The sequence below is a fragment of the Camelus bactrianus genome, chromosome 19, assembly GCF_048773025.1.
Source record: "Camelus bactrianus isolate YW-2024 breed Bactrian camel chromosome 19, ASM4877302v1, whole genome shotgun sequence".
Lineage (NCBI taxonomy): Eukaryota > Metazoa > Chordata > Mammalia > Artiodactyla > Camelidae > Camelus > Camelus bactrianus.
The window spans coordinates 41,278,348-41,297,897 of record NC_133557.1 but is presented as its reverse complement, the minus strand read 5'-3'; the positions used below and the strand labels follow the sequence as shown (position 1 = coordinate 41,297,897).

Genomic DNA, 19,550 nt, shown 5'->3' with positions numbered 1-19,550 from the left:
CAAGAAAACAGAACTGTTTGGAGATGTAGTAACAAAAATAAAAGATGAGGACAGTCATTTAAAACTTTTTGAAAAGTATTAAGAAATCAGAAACTCTATATTGTATTAAAACATTGTATTATAAATGAGGTTAAAGCATAGTCTTTAAATACCTTCATAAATATGTTAACTAGTATTGATTTGTTTTTTTAATTACTTGGCAAGTCTGTTTATCTTAAAATAAATTATGTGGATTACTCACTATAATCTGCCACTTTCTTGTAATGATTTAGGGCAACTTCACAATTCTGTAGAACATTGATTCCTGACAAATATCTGTACCCCTAAAACACAGGCATATGTATTCTTAATATTCTGACAATGCTGTATTTATAAACACCTATTAGGGCCAATGAATGTTTAATTACAAACCAAAATCATCTGGGACATCATGCTTCCTCCAGCACTTCCGAAGGTATAATATATCAGTGCCTAAAGTTAAAAACAAGTTATTGGTCATCTAAATTTGAAACTCAGACCCATCAGTGCTTTTTTATTCCTAGTCCAACAATGAGCCTTGAACTACTCCAAAATAAATTCCAAATTTTACTGTCTTCCTCTGTAGAGATGGCTGCTGGGGGCTTACTAAGCCCTGGAGTCTATGAAAGGGGGACTGAAACCTGATAAGGTGGAACATGAAGAAACCAATGGCATTAGAACCCCAGACTTCTCTGACTATTGAGCTGGTGCTTTTAACCACCACACTAGGGTGAGACTTTCACCTAAACAGCAGACTCTCTATTCAATGTCCTTACTTAAGAAATGAGTTTTGTTCCAGAAAAAATCAAATGACCTTACCTTAGCTTGATTGTATTCCATTCCTATTCCATAAGAAGACAAAAATCCTAATGCCTAAAGCCCAAAAGAAAAAAAAAAACCTCAATAAATCCATTTATTTCACAGCTATTCTTATCTACATTGGTAAGGGATATTTAAATGTCTGCTTTATAATAATCTGTATTGTTAATTTATTTCTTATACCATTACAAAATGCCTTATTATGCTTTTGCTAAGGCTATAATAGTTTGGGAAATGTCAAAATGGTGGGAATTTAGTATAATACATGTGAAAGTAGGCTAATGCATACTGAATTGTAGTGTAAATTATAGTACTAAAACATTATAAACCAATACTCCTCATGCACTTGCCTTTCTTGGCAATGAAAAGACTTTTTTATCCAATATTTTTAATTTGAATTTGAATATTTTTCTTCACATTTTATTTTTAAAATGTGATGAATATAAAAAGTTTGAACAAGAAGAACTATATTGGATAAAAAGTGAAAGTCTGAATACAGAGCAAAATGGTGGAATAGGAAGCCCCAGACTCCGTTCCTCCAATTTAGCAATAATATACAGTCCAAAAAGCCTTTATGAGAACTCCAGAAACCAGTTAAGAAATCAAGTTCAAAACAAAGAACAGGCCATTGAAGTAGATCAGAAAAGCCATGTTATTTAATCTGCAGTCACTCCGTTTCCAAGCCAGCACAGCTTGGTGTAATCAGGAGAAAAAGTCCAATTTGGAGCTTCTCCCCTGGGAGGGAAACAGAAGAGTGGAAGGGGTCCAATGTTCTAGCTTTTGGGGGTAGTGCCTGAGGGACTGGTTTCTGTCTTGCCTGACAGGGTGCTAATGGGGAACGAACAAACTTTGGATTCCCCAGGGGCTGCTGAGAACCAAAGAGCTCAGTAGATTGTTGCAGCACCAGAGAACTGCACTGCAGATGGCAGCCAGCACAACTTGGCACAATCAGAAGGCAGAGCCTAGCTCATGGCTTCAACTTTGGAAAGGAAAGAGAAAAATGGAACGGGAATTCTGGCTTTTGAAGAGAGGCTGCTCAAAGATCTGGCTTTTATCTCATCTGACTTGGAGCACTGACAGAGCTGGCATGCTTTAGATGCTGGAGGCCCCTAAGTACAAAAAAGAGCTTAGAAGCTTGTTGCAACACCAGAAAACCCGCAGTACCACAGACAGACATCAGAGAGAGCAAGAGATTACAAATTTCCGAAAAAGAAACCAGCAAACTACTCTAATTAGGAAATTACAAACCCAAGCCCAGAGAAGATACAACTTCAGAAAATATTTGAGAGCCCTCCAGAATCTCTAGCCATGTTTATTGTGAAGGCCTTCCTCTGTACAAATCCAGTCCACAAAGACTGGGAGAGGTGGCTGTTTCTCCAAATGCATAAATCACAGCAAACAAATAACAAAGTGATGAAGAAACAGGGAAATATGGCCCAATCAAAGAAATAAAATAAATCTTAAAAATTACCCTAAAGAAATGGAGATATATAAATTACCAAATAATTCAAAATAATCATCTTAAGCTCAAAGTGCTACAAGAGAACACATATAAACAACAAAACAAAATCAGGAAAGTGGTGCCTGAACAAAATGAGAATATCAACAAAGAGAAACTATTAAAAAAAGACCTTACAGAAATTCTGGAGCTGAAGAATACAATAACAGAATTTAAAATTTCACTAGAGGGGTTCAACAATAGACTTGACCAAGCAGAAGAAAGAATCAGTGAACTTGAATAAGGTCATTTGATATGACAGTCAGAGGAACAAAAAGAAAAAAGAATAAGGAAAAATGAAGGAGGCCTAAAGGACTTAAGTGGCACCAACAAACTGAACAATATGCACATTATGAGTGTCGCAGGAAAAGTGAGAGAAAAAGGGGCAGAGAGCTTATTTTAAGAAATATTGACTGAAAACTTCCCAAACCTACGGAAGGAAATGGGTGTCCAAATTCAAGTCCAAAGAACTCTAACCAGGATGAACTCAAAGAGGCCCACATCAAGACATATTATAATTAAATTCTCAAAACTCAAAGACATAGAGAGAACGTTGAATGCAGCAAGAGAAAAGAGACTTGTCAACAAGAGAGTTTCCATAAGATTATGAACAGATCTCTCAGCAGAAATATGGTAAGCCAGAAGGGCATGGGAAGATATATTCAAAATGCTGAAAGGAAAAAGCTCTCAACCAAGAATACCATATCTGGCAAAACTGACCTTCAAAAATGAAAGAGTAATAAAGAGCTTACCAGATAAACCAAAGCTGAGGGAGTTCATCACCACTAAATCTGCCTTACAAGGACTTCTAAAGGGAATCCTTCAAGTTAATATGAAAGGATGTTATCCAGCAACACAAAAGCACACAAAAATATAAAGCTCTCTGGTAATAATAAATATGCAGACAAACAGGATCCTGTAATGCCATACTGGTGGTATAAATCATTTTTAATTCTGATATAGAATTTAAGAGATATAAGCATAAAAGATAACTATAGCTCAAAAAACTACGTTAATGGATACAAAATATAAAAAGTATGATTTGTGTCATTGACAACATAAAGTGGGAGGAGAGCAGAGTGCATGTGATTGAAGTTGAGTTGATATCAGTTTAAAATAGATTGTAATAACATGTTTTGTGTAATCTCATGGTAACTACAAGGAAAATACCTATAGAAGATGCACACAAAAAAATGAGAAGGGAATTAAAGCATGCCACTACAAGAAAATGAATGAAAGACAAAGGAAGGCATCAAGAGAGGGATAGAGTAACAAAGTAAGTATAAGACAAATAGAAAATAATAAACAAAATGGCAAAAGTGAGAGTCTTTCCCTGTCAGTAATTACTATAAATGTAGATGAATTAAACTTCCTCAATCAATAAACACAGAGTGGCTGAAAGGATAAAAAACAAGATCCAACTTTATGCTGTCTATAGAAGACTCACTTTAAATATAAAGTCACACATGGGCTGAAAGCAAAAGAATGGAAAAAGATATTCTATGCAAATAATAACTAAAAAAGAGGGATGATCACATTTATGTCAGGCAAAACAGACTTTAAGTCAAAAACTGTCACAAGTGGCAAAGGACATTATATAATGATAAAAGGGGCAATTCACCAGGAAGATATAACCATTATAAATATGTATGGATCTAGTCCATAAAGACTGGGAGAGGTGGCTGTTTCTCCAAATGCATAAATCACAGCAAACAAATAACAAAGTGATGAAGAAACAGGGAAATATGGCCCAAAGGAATAAAATAAATCTTTAAAATTACCCTAAAGAAATGGAGATATGTAAATTACCAAATAATTCAAAATAATCATCTTAAGCTCAAAGTGCTACAAGAGAACATATATAAACAACTAAACAAAATCAGGAAAGCAGAGTACCCAAATATATGAAGCAAACATTTACAGAATTGAAAGGAGAAATAGATAGTGACACAATAATAGTAAGAAATTTTAATTTCCCACTTTCAATAATGAATAGAACAACCAGACAGAAGATCAGTAAGGAAACAGAGGAGTTGAACAATACTATGGACTAATTAGAACTAGCAAACATATACCAAACACTCTCCTCAACTACAGCAGAATACAAGTTCTTCTCAAGAGCACATAGAAAATTCTCCAGGATAGATCATATGTTAGGTCACAAAACAAATACCAAGTATCTTTTCTGAGTATGTGGAATGAAACTAGAAATCAATAGCAGAAAGAAAACGAGAAAATTCACAAATATGCAGAAATTAAGCAACACACTCTTGAATAAAAAACGGGTCAAAGAAGAATCACAAGAAAAATTAGAAAATATCTTGAGACAAATGAAAACCAAAATACAACATAACAAAACTTACGCAATACAGCAAAAGCAGTACTAAGAGGAAGTCTATAGAGATAAAAACCTACTTTTATAAAAAGATCTCAAATTGACAACTCAACTCTACACTGCAAGGAACTATAAAAAGTAAAATGAACTAGACCCAAAGTTAGTAAAAAGGAAGGAAATAATAAAGACTAAAGAAAAACTAAACAGAGAGTAAAAAACAGTAGGAAAAAAATCAATAATACTAAGAGTAAGTTTTTTCAAAGATGAATAAAATTAACAGATGCTTAGACTTAGGAAAAAAAGGCCCAAAATACAAAAATCAGAGGAGACAGAGGATACAGACGTTACAATTGATGCCACAGAGATAAAAATGATTATAAGAGAGTACTATAAACAATTATACACCAAAAATTGGATAATCTGGAAGAAATGAATAGAGAAACATAGAATTTATGAAGATTGAATCATAAAGAAATAGAAAATCTAAACAGATCTGTGACTAGAAAGATTAAATCAGTAGTCAAAATCTTCTACAAAGAACAGCCCAGGACCTGATGGCTTCATAGGAAAATTTTACCAAATATTTAAAGAATACCATCAATCCTCTTCAACCTCTTCCAAAAAACTCTAGAGTAGAGAACACTTTCAAACTTTTTTTTTATGAGGCCGTCATTACCCTGATACTAAAGCCAGACAAAGACACCACAAGAATAGGAAACGACAGACCAATATCCCTGATACATACTGATAAAAAAAATCTTCAACAAAATACTAGCAAACAGAATTTAAGAGCACATTAAATGGATTGCACATCATGATCAAATGGCATTTATTCCTAGAATGCAAGGATGATTCAACATAGGAAACTGTTGAAATATATACAGTTGGGCCTCTGTATCTGACGGGTTCCACATCCACATTCAGTCACTGCAGTTCAAAACCATTTTTAAAAGTCCAGAAATTTCCTAAAAGCAAACTTAAATTTACTGTTTGCTGGCAACTATTTACATAAAATTTACTTTGTATTTGGTATTGTAAGTAATCTAGAGATGATTTAAAGTATACAGGAGGATGTGCATAGGTTATATGCAAACATTACACCTTTCTACATAAGGGACTTGAGCATCTGTGGATTTTTGGTATCTGTAGGGGGTCCTGGAATGAATCCCCCATGAATACCAACAGACTACTGTACCACACTGATAGAATAAAAGGGAAAAAATGATCATTTTAATTCATGCAGAAAAATAATTTGACAAAATTCAACATATTTTTATAATAAAAACACACAATACAATTATAACTTACATTTTAAACATATCTAACATATAGTTAATGCTGTCTTATAATGGATAAAATATGGGATTATCACCCTAACACATTTTTCAGATTTCTTAGCCTAGCTACCCTGTAAAATTAATACAAATTTTTCTCAGTGAACTTATGCAGCTTGACAAACAGTACTGCTTCACTTTATGGGGTTTTCACAACAAACATTTTGAAAATATGATGGAGAATCTTACACATCAAACTCGCCAGCACTATGTGTGGTTTGCAGAATTTGATAGTCTCCAGGCCTTGTGGTTCCTTTCTTGTCCTCTTTAGTCACTCAAAATCATTGACAAGTTGGCAGTGACATCACTTATAAGTTCTCTCAGTACACAGGGATGGAACTGAATGGGGCCAAGAGCTTTGAGCTCACTGCAGATAGATGTAAAATTGCTGAACTCTGTTTCAGGTGCTTCTGAGAAAAGTGCAATCTTCCCTTACAATTCTGAATGTCAGTGTCTTTGTTCCAGTTACTATGGCTGTGTAACAAATTACCCAGAAACTTGGTGGCTTAAAATGACCATTTATTATGCTTAAGGATTCAGTGCGTCAAGAATTTGGCCAAAGCAGAGTGGGGATGGCTTTTCTCTGATCCATGATATTGGGGCCTTAGTTGGAAGACTCAAAGGCTGGTGCTGCCATGTGCTGAATTCTTGTTCATTCACATGTCTGGCAGCTAATGCTGGCTGTTGGTTGAGACCTTAGCAGAGGCTAATGACCAGAACACCAAAGTGTGACCTCTCCTATTACGAGCTTCCTCAAAACATGCTAGCTTGGTTCCAAGAGTGACCATCCTGAGAGAAAGAAAACCAGGCAGAGCTGTATCGTTTTTATGACTTATCCTGCAAAATGGTGTAGCATTACTTCTAGCAAACTCTATTGTTTGAAGTAGTCACAAGCCCCCTGCATACAAGGAGAGGGAAAATAGACTCCACTTTTTGATGATGTTGACTAGGGATATGAAATAGCATGTCGACTAGAAATATTGCCACGGCTATTTTGGGAGGGGGGGAAATGCCATATTGCTCAACAAAAGCCACAAGGGTGTGGAGACAGCTCGCTTCTCTTAGTTATTAATACCAAGGTCTAATACCCATTTCATCTATTTTTTCTTTTTATTATAGAATATTTAAAACATGTAAATGTAAATAGAGTAATATAAAAAACACATATGATCTATCACCCAATTTCATTATCCATTATTAATTTGGCCAGTCTTGCTGCACTTATACCCAAACCCATTTTCCCTAACCATACAGTTTATTTTGAAGTAAATATTTCATCAATGAATACATATATGACAATATATATTTCATCTATAAATAGTTAAGTATGTGCCTCTAAAAGAAAACACCTTTTAAAAGCAAAACGATAGTACCATTATTTACCTAAAGCCATTAATAGTAATTTGTTAATATCATTAATCCGTATTTCTATCTGCCCAACTGCCTTATAAATTTCTTTATTTTTCTTTTCATTTTTTTTAAAGTTTCTTTGAATTGGGATCCAAATATGGCCAATACATTTGCAATTGGGTGGCAAGTATCAAATCTTTTTTAATCTGTAAGTTTCTTACCCACCTCTTTTCTCCTTGTAATTTGTTGTTGTTGTTCTTGAAAAAACCAGTCATTCCTCCTGTAGAGTCACACTTAGTCTGCATTTTGCTGATCACAGTACTATATTTTTTATAAACTGGTATATTTAGAGGCTTGATCAACCTTAGGCAGAATTTGTTTGGCAAGAATAAAGATCTTATAGAAAGACTTATGTATTTCCATCAGGAGGTACATAATTTCTTGTCTCTACTTTGTGACTTTAGCAGCCACTGATGACCATTGCCCAGGGTTGATTTATTAGGGTTGACAAAAAGATATCATTCTAATTCTATCATTTCTTCCTCATTTATTAGCTGGAATAATTTTTTAAAGAAAAACTTTCCTTTGTCTCCTATATTCTTAGGTATAGTTTGTGAAGAATGGTCAAGATAAATGTTTGAGCCTTTCCCTTTATCAGTTTTTAAAACGAGGAGATTGGTTCTCTAACATCCTCCAAGGTGATTAAGGAGTGTTGTTTCCAAGTATCATCATGAACTAATGGATATAGGTACATTTGAGGTATTTCAGACTATTGTGGTCATTATTCACCTTGGCACTCAATTGTTCCATCTTTAGTCAGTGGTGCTTATTTGAGTTGTCTTGGTCTTTTGGTTACGGCCGTCGTATTTTCTGACAGCTTCCTTGCTATCAGGTAGGATAAGACGTTTCCACATCATCTTGCACATTTCTTGCCCCACACCTGGACATGGACATTTTCCAAAGATGCTGGTTCCCTTTTAGTGGGAGAGAACTTCCGGTTTTTACTGTAAATGTAATTCCTTTTATGGGGGGGGGGTTAATACCTAAATTTAACTTTTTATGTATTTGTTATCAAACTAAGAGATGCATATGTATTAAAATTAAAATTCTAATACTTCTGAGGGCTTAAAATATAAACATCAGTACCCTGCTCCTTTCTAGGCTACTCCCTGTTCTCTCCATAGATACCCACTTTTAATTATTTTAGCTGTTTTCTTCTGATAATTGCCACCATTACAACTCCTGATAAGCTGCTACTACTTGGTATTAATTCACATACTTCACACGTTAGCTACAGATTTGCTATATGACAGTCGGCGATTTGTCATCTATATCACTTTCTTGTTTTTTCCTCCTCACTCCTCTTCTCAACAGAGTCTTAACACTATTTTTTGGCAGACAATAGTTGTAATAGTCTGTTTTGGTGTTCTAGTATATTCCATGTTCTACTCATTTGTAGCTTTATCATTATCATTCCTGTCACTATTTTTAGAAGTTCATTCCATACTGTTATGCGTATCATTGGTAATATGCCTTTCTTTCCATGCTTCATATTAAAAAGCAATTTGGTATTAACATTCAATCTAATAGTTAATGGAATATTTGAAGAGCACAGGGTCATAGGCAGTGTCCCGCAGTGGACTGCCAGACTTGCTTTCACAATGTCATCAATTGACTAATCTATTGTCTTTACCGACCATCATCAAAGCCCACATTTCTACTTTTTTCATCTAGCTCATAAGAACATCATGCAAGACTTTGTTAAAGGTCTCCCTAAAATTAAGATACAACAAGGTCTGAAAATTCAATCAAAAACAGAAAATAAATAGTTTCTTATACTTTTAATTATAGTTTCAAGGACAAAGAACTATGTTACTTTTTAAATTTAGGAATTAACTGCAAAGCTCAGTTCTTAAAAGCATAATTGCTCTAATGTGCTTTACAAGTATATTTTATGTAATCTACTTAATCCATAAACTGTAAAAAAAAAATCTTCTGATTCTGACAATTCCTCTTTAGTCTCAAAGGTTCCCTTTTTTGGAAAGTTGATTATAAAGGCTGTTATTACAAATGAAGGCATCTGGAATCCTGGTACTCCTCTAACCCTTGCAGTTATATTCAAAACAGCTAAATCGGCTCCTTGTGAGGATGTCTGTAGCCAATGTTCTTGGCTAAATAATTTCTTTTTCTTGTAACTCTTAGCAGTTTTTGATTCTGCTCAATTTAGAATTTTGTTTATGTAGAAACTTTGTTAGTAAACAAATAAATAGACCTTTATAGAAGAAAATGAAGATACCGTTCTACTCAGGTGAGCTTGTATTTTAAGATGCTTTTGCCAAAAGCGTATCATTTTGTGAGTAGCCTACCACACTTTTTGGCCTGATCCTTTTGGAGAAAATTGTGAGGTCATAAAGTTGTGAAGCGGATTGTGTGGGAGTTAATTTTCATCCTGTGATTGGAGAGGAGAGCTTTCTCTGTATAAAGCTCATTCTAGAAAATAAGGACTGAAACCATGATTTTCCCAGCTTCAAATAATCAGCTTAAAGAGCATGCTTTCTCTCTCTTTAGCAGAAAAATAACAATGAATGATTTGAATTAATTCTCTGGAGGTTTCAACTTTTTTTTTTTTCACTGCTTAAAGCATGGCAGGCAGTAAAGGAAGACAAAAGATGTTATGAGCAGTCATGTAGTAAATATGCTGATTATAGTCAGGGCTGTCTTATTTACAGTTGCACATTGTCATCTAACAACTTTACAGTAATCAGTTTTTGGTCTTTGGTCTTTTCTGAGATAAGGCTGAGGTGAAATGAGATGGATTGTAGAATGATTAAATCATTAAAATTTGTTTTGTCTCTTTTCTTTTCTTTTTTTTTTTTTAAACTGAAGTATAGTCAGTTACAATGTGTCAATTTCTGGTGTACAGAATAATGTCCCTGAGAATGATTAAATCTTAATCCAGAAAAGAGTAATGTTGAGATATAAGGGAAGCCACATCTTAGTGGTGACATCAATGACACTTTCTCTCATTTTTAAAGGTCAAGCCCTGCAAATTAGATTTGTTTATAAGACTGTGAACTCAACCATTGTTATAGTAGCTGGGATTTGAATGATAAGAGTTAAATGTAGAGGATTTTTATTATATTTCAAAGTAAATTACTCAGGTTCCATAATAACAATTTAAAAAGTAAATATTCCTCCTTTTACTTTTTATAAGAAATTATTAAAAGAGAAAGAAGATTAAGCATTTATTATAATCATGTATGAGGCTTGAAAGCATCTGTAGTCATTACTTTTAGTTTAAATTGAACAGCAAACAAAGTGTGAGTCAACTCTACTGAACGACTCAGATCCTTTTTGTACCCTTAATACAGAAAGATCATTAACATCAAAAAGAAATGCACTACACAGATAATCTTAGAATTAGCAAAGTGATTATTCGGTTGCTACTTAAAATCATTTTTTTCCACTAGTAGCACAGTACTAATTATTCCCATGATTAAATTAATTTTAAGGTGATAAAATGTGAATGATCCATTTCTTGGTTCTTAAAGCAAATGAGGTTTAAGCCCTACCTTCTTGTTTGGCAAATTAACAGACAAATTTTCTATGGAAACAGTTTATCAATATCAAGAAAAAAAGTGAGTCTTTCTAATTCTGAATTTCTCCTTCCTAAATAAGAATCAGAGAAAGAAAAAATACCTAACCTATTTACCTCCGGCTGGTATAGTACAATATCTTATAGGAGTTCCTCTAAAGTTGTTTTTGTTTGTTATTTCTTCAATTGCCACCATTTTCATGAAGACTACTCCATTTGTTAATGGATTCTCTGAAAATCAAGTCAAAGCACTCTGTTCATAATCTTTTTTGCTTTTGTTGCCCTTATCAGGATTTCCTTCAGTTTATTTGGATTTTTGTGAGATGAACCAGTCATGGTTCATGAGAAGAAGAAATTATGCCTCTTTCCCCCCATCCAGCTTCCCCTTTACACACAGCCTGAAACTGCATGTCTTCCCCCATCCCCTCAATGCCACTTTATAATCTGAGTTCATATCTTTTCTGTTTTTCCTTGTTAATCAGGTCTCTGCTAGCTCTCTTAACACTCCAGGCCTCTCCCATGTATTACATTTCAGTACTTCTGGTTGTTCTTAAGAGATAGGTGTCTTCATTCTCTTCATTCTCTTTCTCTCTATCTTGACCTCTGTCTCTCTTTCATTGTCATTCTCAGGATACTTTCCAGCTTCTTTAGCACATTTCTGTTGCTATGCTGTCCTCACAGTTCCGAGCAATATTTCCTACCAGTGCAGTAGGATTTCTGTGTCAGGTTTGCACAAACAGCCTAAGAGGAAAGGTGGCCACCTGGCCAGTCCCATTAAAGTTGGGATCTATATGGCATGTGGCCAGCCTGGTCCCAACAACCAGTCATTGAACTAAGCATTGTTTGTAGTTCATTTGTATCTTTAACTGTTCTTTGTACAAGGAGATAAATCAACTGCAAGAAGGCTTGCTATCAGAAACAGATTTCCTATAGTAACGAAGGAATGATAGTCAAAATTCAGAATGGAATCCACTGTCCTGTAGGCTCCCTGCCCTTCCAGGTGTTAACACTTTGGCATCTGGGGGAGTTGAAGGGAGGAAGGGGAGTCTGAGTGAGGAATAAGGGAGGTCAGGTGGTCAGGGAGAGCGTAAGAGGAGCATGGGCCAGAGACTTTTTTCCAACCAGTATTGCAGCATTTCAATAAACAGTGTGGCTGAATTTTGCGTATTAGATCTATGTCAGCCACCTTTCAGGTGATAAGTTTGTCCTCACCCAGATTTTGACTTCTTGTCCTCCTGAGACCAAACATACATGTACTAGACAGACAGGCGGTCTGTGGCCATGCAATAGAACCATTCTAACTAAGAGTGTGTGGCGTGAAACCCTGATCTCAGCTCTAAGTTTTCAGTTTCATGTACCAACTATGTTAATTTGGAATTTCTTTTCTGGGAGTAGTATTTTGACTTTGTATCGAGTACTTTATTTAAATACAGAACAAATCTTTCCTGTTGCCTATATCTGATATTCCAGACTGGGTGCAAATATCTCTTCTTCCTTGTAGCGTTCCCTAACTCTCCCAGGCAAAACCAGTCAGACTCTTTTCTGTGCCTAAAGCACTTGATGCATACCTTAACTCTAGTCCACCTAACTTGTGCTGCAATTATTTGTTTATATTTCAGATTGGCCCATAAGGACTTTGACCTATTAATCTTTTTCTCCCCATCAACAAGATTATGTGCGGCACATAGTAAGTGTCTAAGAAACAACATTTGACTTAATTAATTAATATGCCCACTGAAAATAAAGTACGTGTTCACAAGTTTGGAAAGGAATTAGGTAATATTATTTTTAGTGGTGGACATGATGGTAACATTTGGTCTGTCTTGGAACTTTTTGTATTTTTGATTAAGCAAATATTGGGTGTATTCACAGGGAAAGATGTCTATAATATATTTTCAACCAAATAAAGAGCAAATTAAGAAACAGCAATTAAATTATGTCTCATTATTATAAAAAAAATTCCAACATCATTATGGAAAAAATTCTAGAAGAATAATAGTGAGTGTAATAATAATATTTGTATCTTTTCTTTATGATAAATGATTACAAAGTTCCAGGTGTGGAATTGAGTGCCCTCATACATTATTTTAATCCTTACGACTCTGTTAATTCATTCACCATTAATTCAGCATTCAACTTAGGTTTTTTTGTCCCAAGCATTGCAGACATAACAGCAGTGAACCAAACAGACACCGCACCCGGTGTTTTATCAGTATCCTCACTCTACAGATGAAAATTAGAGAGGTTGCCCCACCCATAAAAGGTCCTCTGGTTCAACTTCTGGATGAAATAAACATACAGACACACAAGACTCCCACAGGGGACATCTGCCACCATCTACTCAGGTGGAGGTAGTACAGGAACCACAGTTGCCAGCAGGGCAGTGTCAGGCCTTCCTGTCTGTGGGAGTCCTTGCAGCAGGTTACCCAGTCCTCCAGCGGCCATCATCTGGGCCCTTCTGACATATGTCACCCTGAAATAAAAGCCTCATGCCCCATGTAACAACTGCATGGGACTCCATGGGCAGAGTGTCTGGGGTCCCCATAAGAATCACTACCACCGTCAGGTCTTTATTGATCGTTACACTTTCTCTCAGTCCAAAGGTAGTTTACCAATCAGGTCATTTCAATCGTAAGCAACACCACCCAGAAACAGAGTTAACACTTTTATCATATTACCAGGGAGACAAAAGTAGAGAGAGAACCAAAGGTCAAGTTTTCATTGAGGTCTTCTCACAGAAGAGGAGGAAAGGGTTTTGTTAGGTGGCTATCCGGTAAGAGTGGATTTGAACTTAAATCTGTCTTACTCTGAAGTCTAGCTTCTGCCCTTTACTGGATGGTAACAAAAATGATTTCTGGAGGAAAGATTTTAGACAACTTTCACTTTCTTCCTCATACTTTCCGAATGCACAAGTTTTTATTGTAATCAGCATAAATTTCTTTTGTAATCAGAAAGGAATGTTTTCATTAAAAAGACCAGCAACCTGCAAATCTACTTTTGCTTTAGCATTAAGTGAAAGTAGCCGGAAAAAAAAAAAAAAAAAAAAGAAAAGAAAAAAAGAAAGTAGCCAGAAACAAAAATGATATATGAATTTGCTTTGTGATTACGATGATGTAGAGAGGAGCACAGAGGAAGAAGCCAAGCAAAAATACAAAGCGGTCCTAATAGTAGCCGAGTCAGGATGGTTGGCTTGTGAAAGGCTTTTTTTTTTTTTCCTGTTTCCCAGATTTTCTGTGAAATGCTTATGTTTTCTTGGGATAAAATGAAATACATTTATTAAAATAGAAAAGTGAATATGTATAGCTGATAAAAATATTTGAAGTATAAAAACCAGGCAAACATCATCCTAAGGTAATGGATTTAGTTCTGTATTTCTTTGTAGAGGTGAATATATTTTATTTAAAATTTAACCACGTTAGAGGTTTGGAGTTCTCACATTATTTCAAAACTCGCACCAATGGTGCGAGTCCTCCAAAAATGGACGTGGCAGATGGGAAGGTGGAGTAGAGAGCAGCTCAGCTCCACTCCTGGAAGTCGTCAGGGGCTGGAGGAATTTGCCCTGGGCCCCGTCTCTGCCCTGCCCTGACAGGAACACCGCGTTCAGGGCCCTGCAGTAACTCCCCCAGCCTGGGCTCACGCGGTGGAGGCCCAGCTCCTTCCACTTGTTGTCTATACTTATTTCAGGAGGTAGCTATTTAAGGTTTACACTTCTTTCAAAACTCACATTTTGGGCTTTATATGATCCTTCTTTGGCCAAGGACTCGTACAACTGGATCGCTGCTGTAATATTCTGCGTGCCAAAATTTCCAAATAGCAAAGCATCAGCCATTTTCTCCATAGCTTTCAAGTTTCCCATGTCGGCTGCTTTGGCAAAGAGTAGGTAGGCTCTGTTTCAAAGAATATGACATTAGAAGTTTGGTTATCAAAAGTGCAAATTTCTGCTCCCCCCTTCATATTACTTCTCTCTAACAACAGGACCAGTTGTCATTGCTACTAACCATACAGTTTAGCTAAAGTCCATTACATCTCTAGACCAGTAGATTTTTTTCAGGCTTTGATCAGTCTGAGAGTATTTAAATGATATCTGAAAACTAATGAAGCTACTGAAAAAGATAAGTGTTTAGGATACATCATGCTTCAAGCTTATAGACCAAGTGAAGTGAAAAATTTGGGCACTTGCCCTAAAATAGTGAACTCTCCCATGGCGACTCCCATTAGTTATGAGAGCTTGTTTTATAAAGTGAACTCTGAAATACATAACAACATAATCAAAATCAATTAAAAAATATTAAAACTGGAATGTCATATCTAGGAAGTTACCATCATGAGAACAACTGTCTTTTTCACATTTCAAAGTAACTTTCTAAAATAGAACATATTCTTCAGCACAGCAAAGCCAGACTGTGTGGAAAAACAATAACCAAACAAAACCTTAATGGTTTTTAGGGCTGTAGAGTCTGGCTGACAGGGTTCAAATCCTGGTTCCACCACTAATTAGTTGGAGAGCTTTAGGCAAATTACTTAACTTCTCTGTGCCTCTCTCATCTATGGAATGAGGATAATAACAGCACAGGGTTGTTGGGAAGATTCAGTGAGATAATCCATGTGAAATGCTTGGCATACTGCGTGATACAGAGTAAGTACTCAATAAATTTGCCTATTATCATTATCATTATTATGATGACTGTTGCATAGATTCTAAAGTTTTGTAACATTGTAATTGTTCTCCTATAATTAGTGGGTAAATTATGTGAAAGTTTAGTGATTACAAATACAGATACCATAGGATTGCCTCACAGTGCATTTTATGAGACCTGGCCAAAAGTCACCTGGACCTAATCTGTATAACAAGTAATGATGCAGAACCTTGCAAGGTCAAAACTTGTGTTGGAGACAGACAGTGCTTTGGGGATTTATTTTTACTTTTACAACTTCCCTTTTGGTAGTGGTAAGACCAGAAAGCATTAACCTCTGCCTGTGACCTTGGCTCAAACACAGGAACAAACACACAAAGCTACCATAGCTACCAATTCAGAGGGATCAGGAGACTCAGCTTTATATACCCCTATCCATGCTGATGCTACAATAAGATGCTCTTGGTCAAAGGCTGGAGCAGAATAGAATAAGCAAAAAGAGCTAGGACACAGTGACATCCAGGTACAAAATAGGGTCCTGGAGGGCAAAACAGAGAGTAGATTCCAGTGGAACAAAAGGAAGCCAGGAAGTCGAGCAAGAAACTAGTCATGGTCAAAGCAAGCTGAGGTTCTGGGGACCAGAAGGCAAATAATGAGACAGAAGTTCTCAAAGGTCAATGAATGTAAATGTCTGGCATCCAAGGACAGACAAGACACCAGGATGCAGGCTCTTGGGAGCTCTTCTGTCACATGGCATACTGCTGCAGCCACATAGCCTGCTGGGACCAGAAAGATACCAACATGGTGCAGGGCAGAGAAGCCTGATACGGGCTAAGGGGACCAGCAGTACATGCAGTCGCTAGCCCTGGGGCAGTGAAAGTTTGCAAAACCAATGCCTCTAGGTGTCTTTGATTCCAAGCGAGGGGTGGGTATCCAGGTGCCCTGTCAGGAAAGTCCAAGGTGGTATTCTGGAATACCAGAAGCAGAACCCAGGGCCTGAGAAAGATGTCAGTAAATTAGGTGCATTTACATCTGGACTGCAATCCCCAAGGAGGAAAAAGTAGGAGAAACTGGGCAGTAGGGGCAGATTCCTCAAAAAGAATTTCAGTTAGGTACCTAGATTATCTCTGAAGGACCTGGCACTGGATGCTCAGGTGTGTGCTGGGGAAGGAGGAGGCTAAATGCATCTCTAGGACACATCAGGAACTTGGTGTAGGGCAGCAGCTTATCCCAAACCTTCTTTGCTGATGGGGAATAATTCTTAATGTCAGTTAAGCCTAGATGCCATCAGAGGCTTCTTGACTCCTTCAGACAAGTTTGTGCCTCCCTGACATCTGCTTGCTCAACACCTGTACTTCTAACAGCACTGACTTGTTCAACAGCTTCCCCCTTATAGTACAAAGAGGCTGAATAAATGGATTAGACCAAGATGTGGGTGTGGATGAGCCAAAAGGAACCTTAGAGATGGCTATAGTCCATGTCACTGGCTCAACTGGAGAACAGACCATCATGAAAACTAAAGGAATTTCACACATCTTGCCCACAAACTCTTGGGGTCTTTTGATATGAGCAGATTTGGTTTCAGTTCTCCATTGCTACCAACTCAGAAGGGCCAAGAGACTCAGCTTTATGTACCCACTCATGTCTATGCTGCTGCAAAAATAAGCTATTCTTCTGGCTCTTGGGCAAGGGGAAGGCATGACAGGCTGGGGAAGAAAGCCTGAGACTGAATGACACCAGGTAGGCATGTAGGTGCCTGCACTGCTGGATGGTCCTGCAGGGGCTGGGTTTTCTCCCCACTCTTTAGGCCAAAAAGGAAGGCACCCGTCAAGGTTAAGTGGATAGTTACCTGGAACCTTCTAAGAGTGATTTTGTCCCATCAGGCTGAATCTAGGGTTTCCTTGGACTTGATGGGGGCACAGCCAGTGGGCCCCTCATCTTCAGTTCACCTGCCATAGGAAGAGCTAGTCTGAAATCTCAGGGACCATCCCCTTCCCAGAACTCCACTGTTCTCTCATCTAGCCCGTTAGGTTGACAATTCCCTATTCTTACCCACCTGCTTAGTGGCACCCAAGTGGACAGACATTTTTGTCAGGCTGGATTGTAATTTTGGGGTCACATTTAACTCCATCCTCATCATGACAGCCCCCACGGACGCTTAGCATGAGGCCCAGGTTTTGCTGGGCTTGGTTTCCTTTGCTGGAACAAAGAGCTTCTAATTTAACTTTCCCTACAAGGAGAACAAAATCCTTTATTTTTTCGTCTCACTTTGGAAAAATCACATAGTCTTTCTGACCTTTCATTTCTGCCTCTATAATTTGAGGATAATAATTTATGTCTCACAATACCACTATGAGCAATGAATAATGTTTCACAGATAAGTGCCCACAATAACTAGCACAAAGAAGGAGCTGCAAAAATGGAAATTGTGATGTGTTATAATCAGGTTCATAGCTGAGTCCCTCTTTCCCCTGCCTGCATCCTCTACACTCTCAGGCTCTTCTTGAAGGCTCTGGGTTTTAAGAAAAAATTCATGGATTCTGCTGTTGCCCTGCCTGGGGCTGGCTACCAGAGCTCTGGGTTGCTTCCCACGGGGCAGATATGCCTAATCTGTGTGAAAACAAAAAAAGTTCTCCTTGTCAGGGATTCAGAGTCCGTTCCTTCTATTATGATTCAAGACATTCTTGCCTTCTTTCCTCCCGCTCCTCCCACTTACCAATTAGAGGAATAGAAATGAAATAATAAACACTTATCTCCTTGTTACTATGTGTCAGACATGGTTCTAAGAGCTTGATTGTATCTTCTGTGCACAAAGTGGTTATGTAACTTGCTCAGGATCACACAGCCAGGAAATAGTAGAACCAGGATTTGATGCCAAGGTTTTACCTAGAGACTTGGAGGGGTGACCTCAAGATGTACCCCTCTTCTTGGGGGAGAAATTATTTATGCCTCCGATTTAGACAAAGTAGACAAGTGAAAAGAGAAACAATGGACATGGAGACCACGTGAGAGAGACCATGTGGCCACGGCTCGGCCACTTCTCGGCTATGTAATAGTGATTATTCACTTTAACACTCTTGAGTCTCTGTTCCCAACTTTCAAAGGGAGAAAAATGAAGCTCTTGTTAGCTCATAAGTCCATTCAGGGGATGAAACTGAATCACATACATGAAAACACTTTGAAAACCATAAAGTGATGTACAAATGCTGTTAGGCAGAAAAAGCATTCTAAAACAACTACTCAAATTCAAATAATACCTACTTAATTTCATTTCAAATACCTAATTAAAGCCAAAGAGAGTATTTTTGTGCAAATGCTCAGATTGGTGCCTTAATTCTGCATTTCACTTAATGTGTAGGGACCACAATTTCACATAAGGTCCTCCCACTTGTTTAGGCTAATAATTTGTAGGATTCTTTAAACACCATTTGATCCTTTTAAAAACAAAAGCTTATGGGCATATAAGCTTATTTGTCATGCCAATAGGCTTTTAATGACAAACTAGATTTTGGACTATTTTTTTTTCAACCTGGAAATTTAACTTGACTTAAGTAGCTGGATAAAGACTTACTCTGCTTTCTGTTTTTGGCTTTTAGACTGCTGAAGAATCTTGAGGCCCATCTTAAAAAGCTGATCTCCTTCATCTATGGTATTTTTCTTTGCTTGCTTTCCTACTGTATATGAACAAACAAGAAAAAAAAACTATTTTTGTGTTTTGTATTTTATATGGTGGGTCCTTTTAAAAACATTTTAAAAGAGTTCTGTCTTTTTTATTTTATTATTTGGAGGGGTGGTAATTTGCTTTATTTGTCTATTTATTTAATGGAGGTACTGGGGGTTGAACCCAGGACCTTGTGCATGCTAAGCATGTGCTCTACCACTGAGCTCTACCCTCCCTGCTATGCTTTATATTTTAAAAAGGAATACGTTAATGTGCTGGCATATTTGTTTGGATTTTTCTTTCCTT

The 19,550-nt window shown here is 37.0% G+C and overlaps 1 protein-coding gene across 3 annotated transcripts in view; it reads right to left on the bottom strand.

The window, feature by feature from the left end:
- The window catches only part of SEL1L2 (SEL1L2 adaptor subunit of SYVN1 ubiquitin ligase), a 50,598-nt gene extending 31,379 nt beyond the window's left edge, over positions 1 to 19,219 (bottom strand). For 2 of the 3 annotated variants that reach the window (XM_045508656.2, XM_010972888.3), the window contains exons 1-5: positions 19,155 to 19,219; positions 14,674 to 14,836; positions 838 to 891; positions 412 to 471; positions 242 to 323 (exon numbers count right to left, since the gene is read on the bottom strand). In XM_045508656.2, the coding sequence (XP_045364612.2) occupies positions 242 to 323; positions 412 to 471; positions 838 to 891; positions 14,674 to 14,836; positions 19,155 to 19,204 (409 nt within the window). In that variant the 5' untranslated portion in view covers positions 19,205 to 19,219. The remainder of the gene's footprint in view (positions 1 to 241; positions 324 to 411; positions 472 to 837; positions 892 to 14,673; positions 14,837 to 19,154) is intronic. The other variant, XM_045508657.2, reaches the window with a different exon arrangement.
- Positions 19,220 to 19,550: the final 331 nt, after the last annotated feature.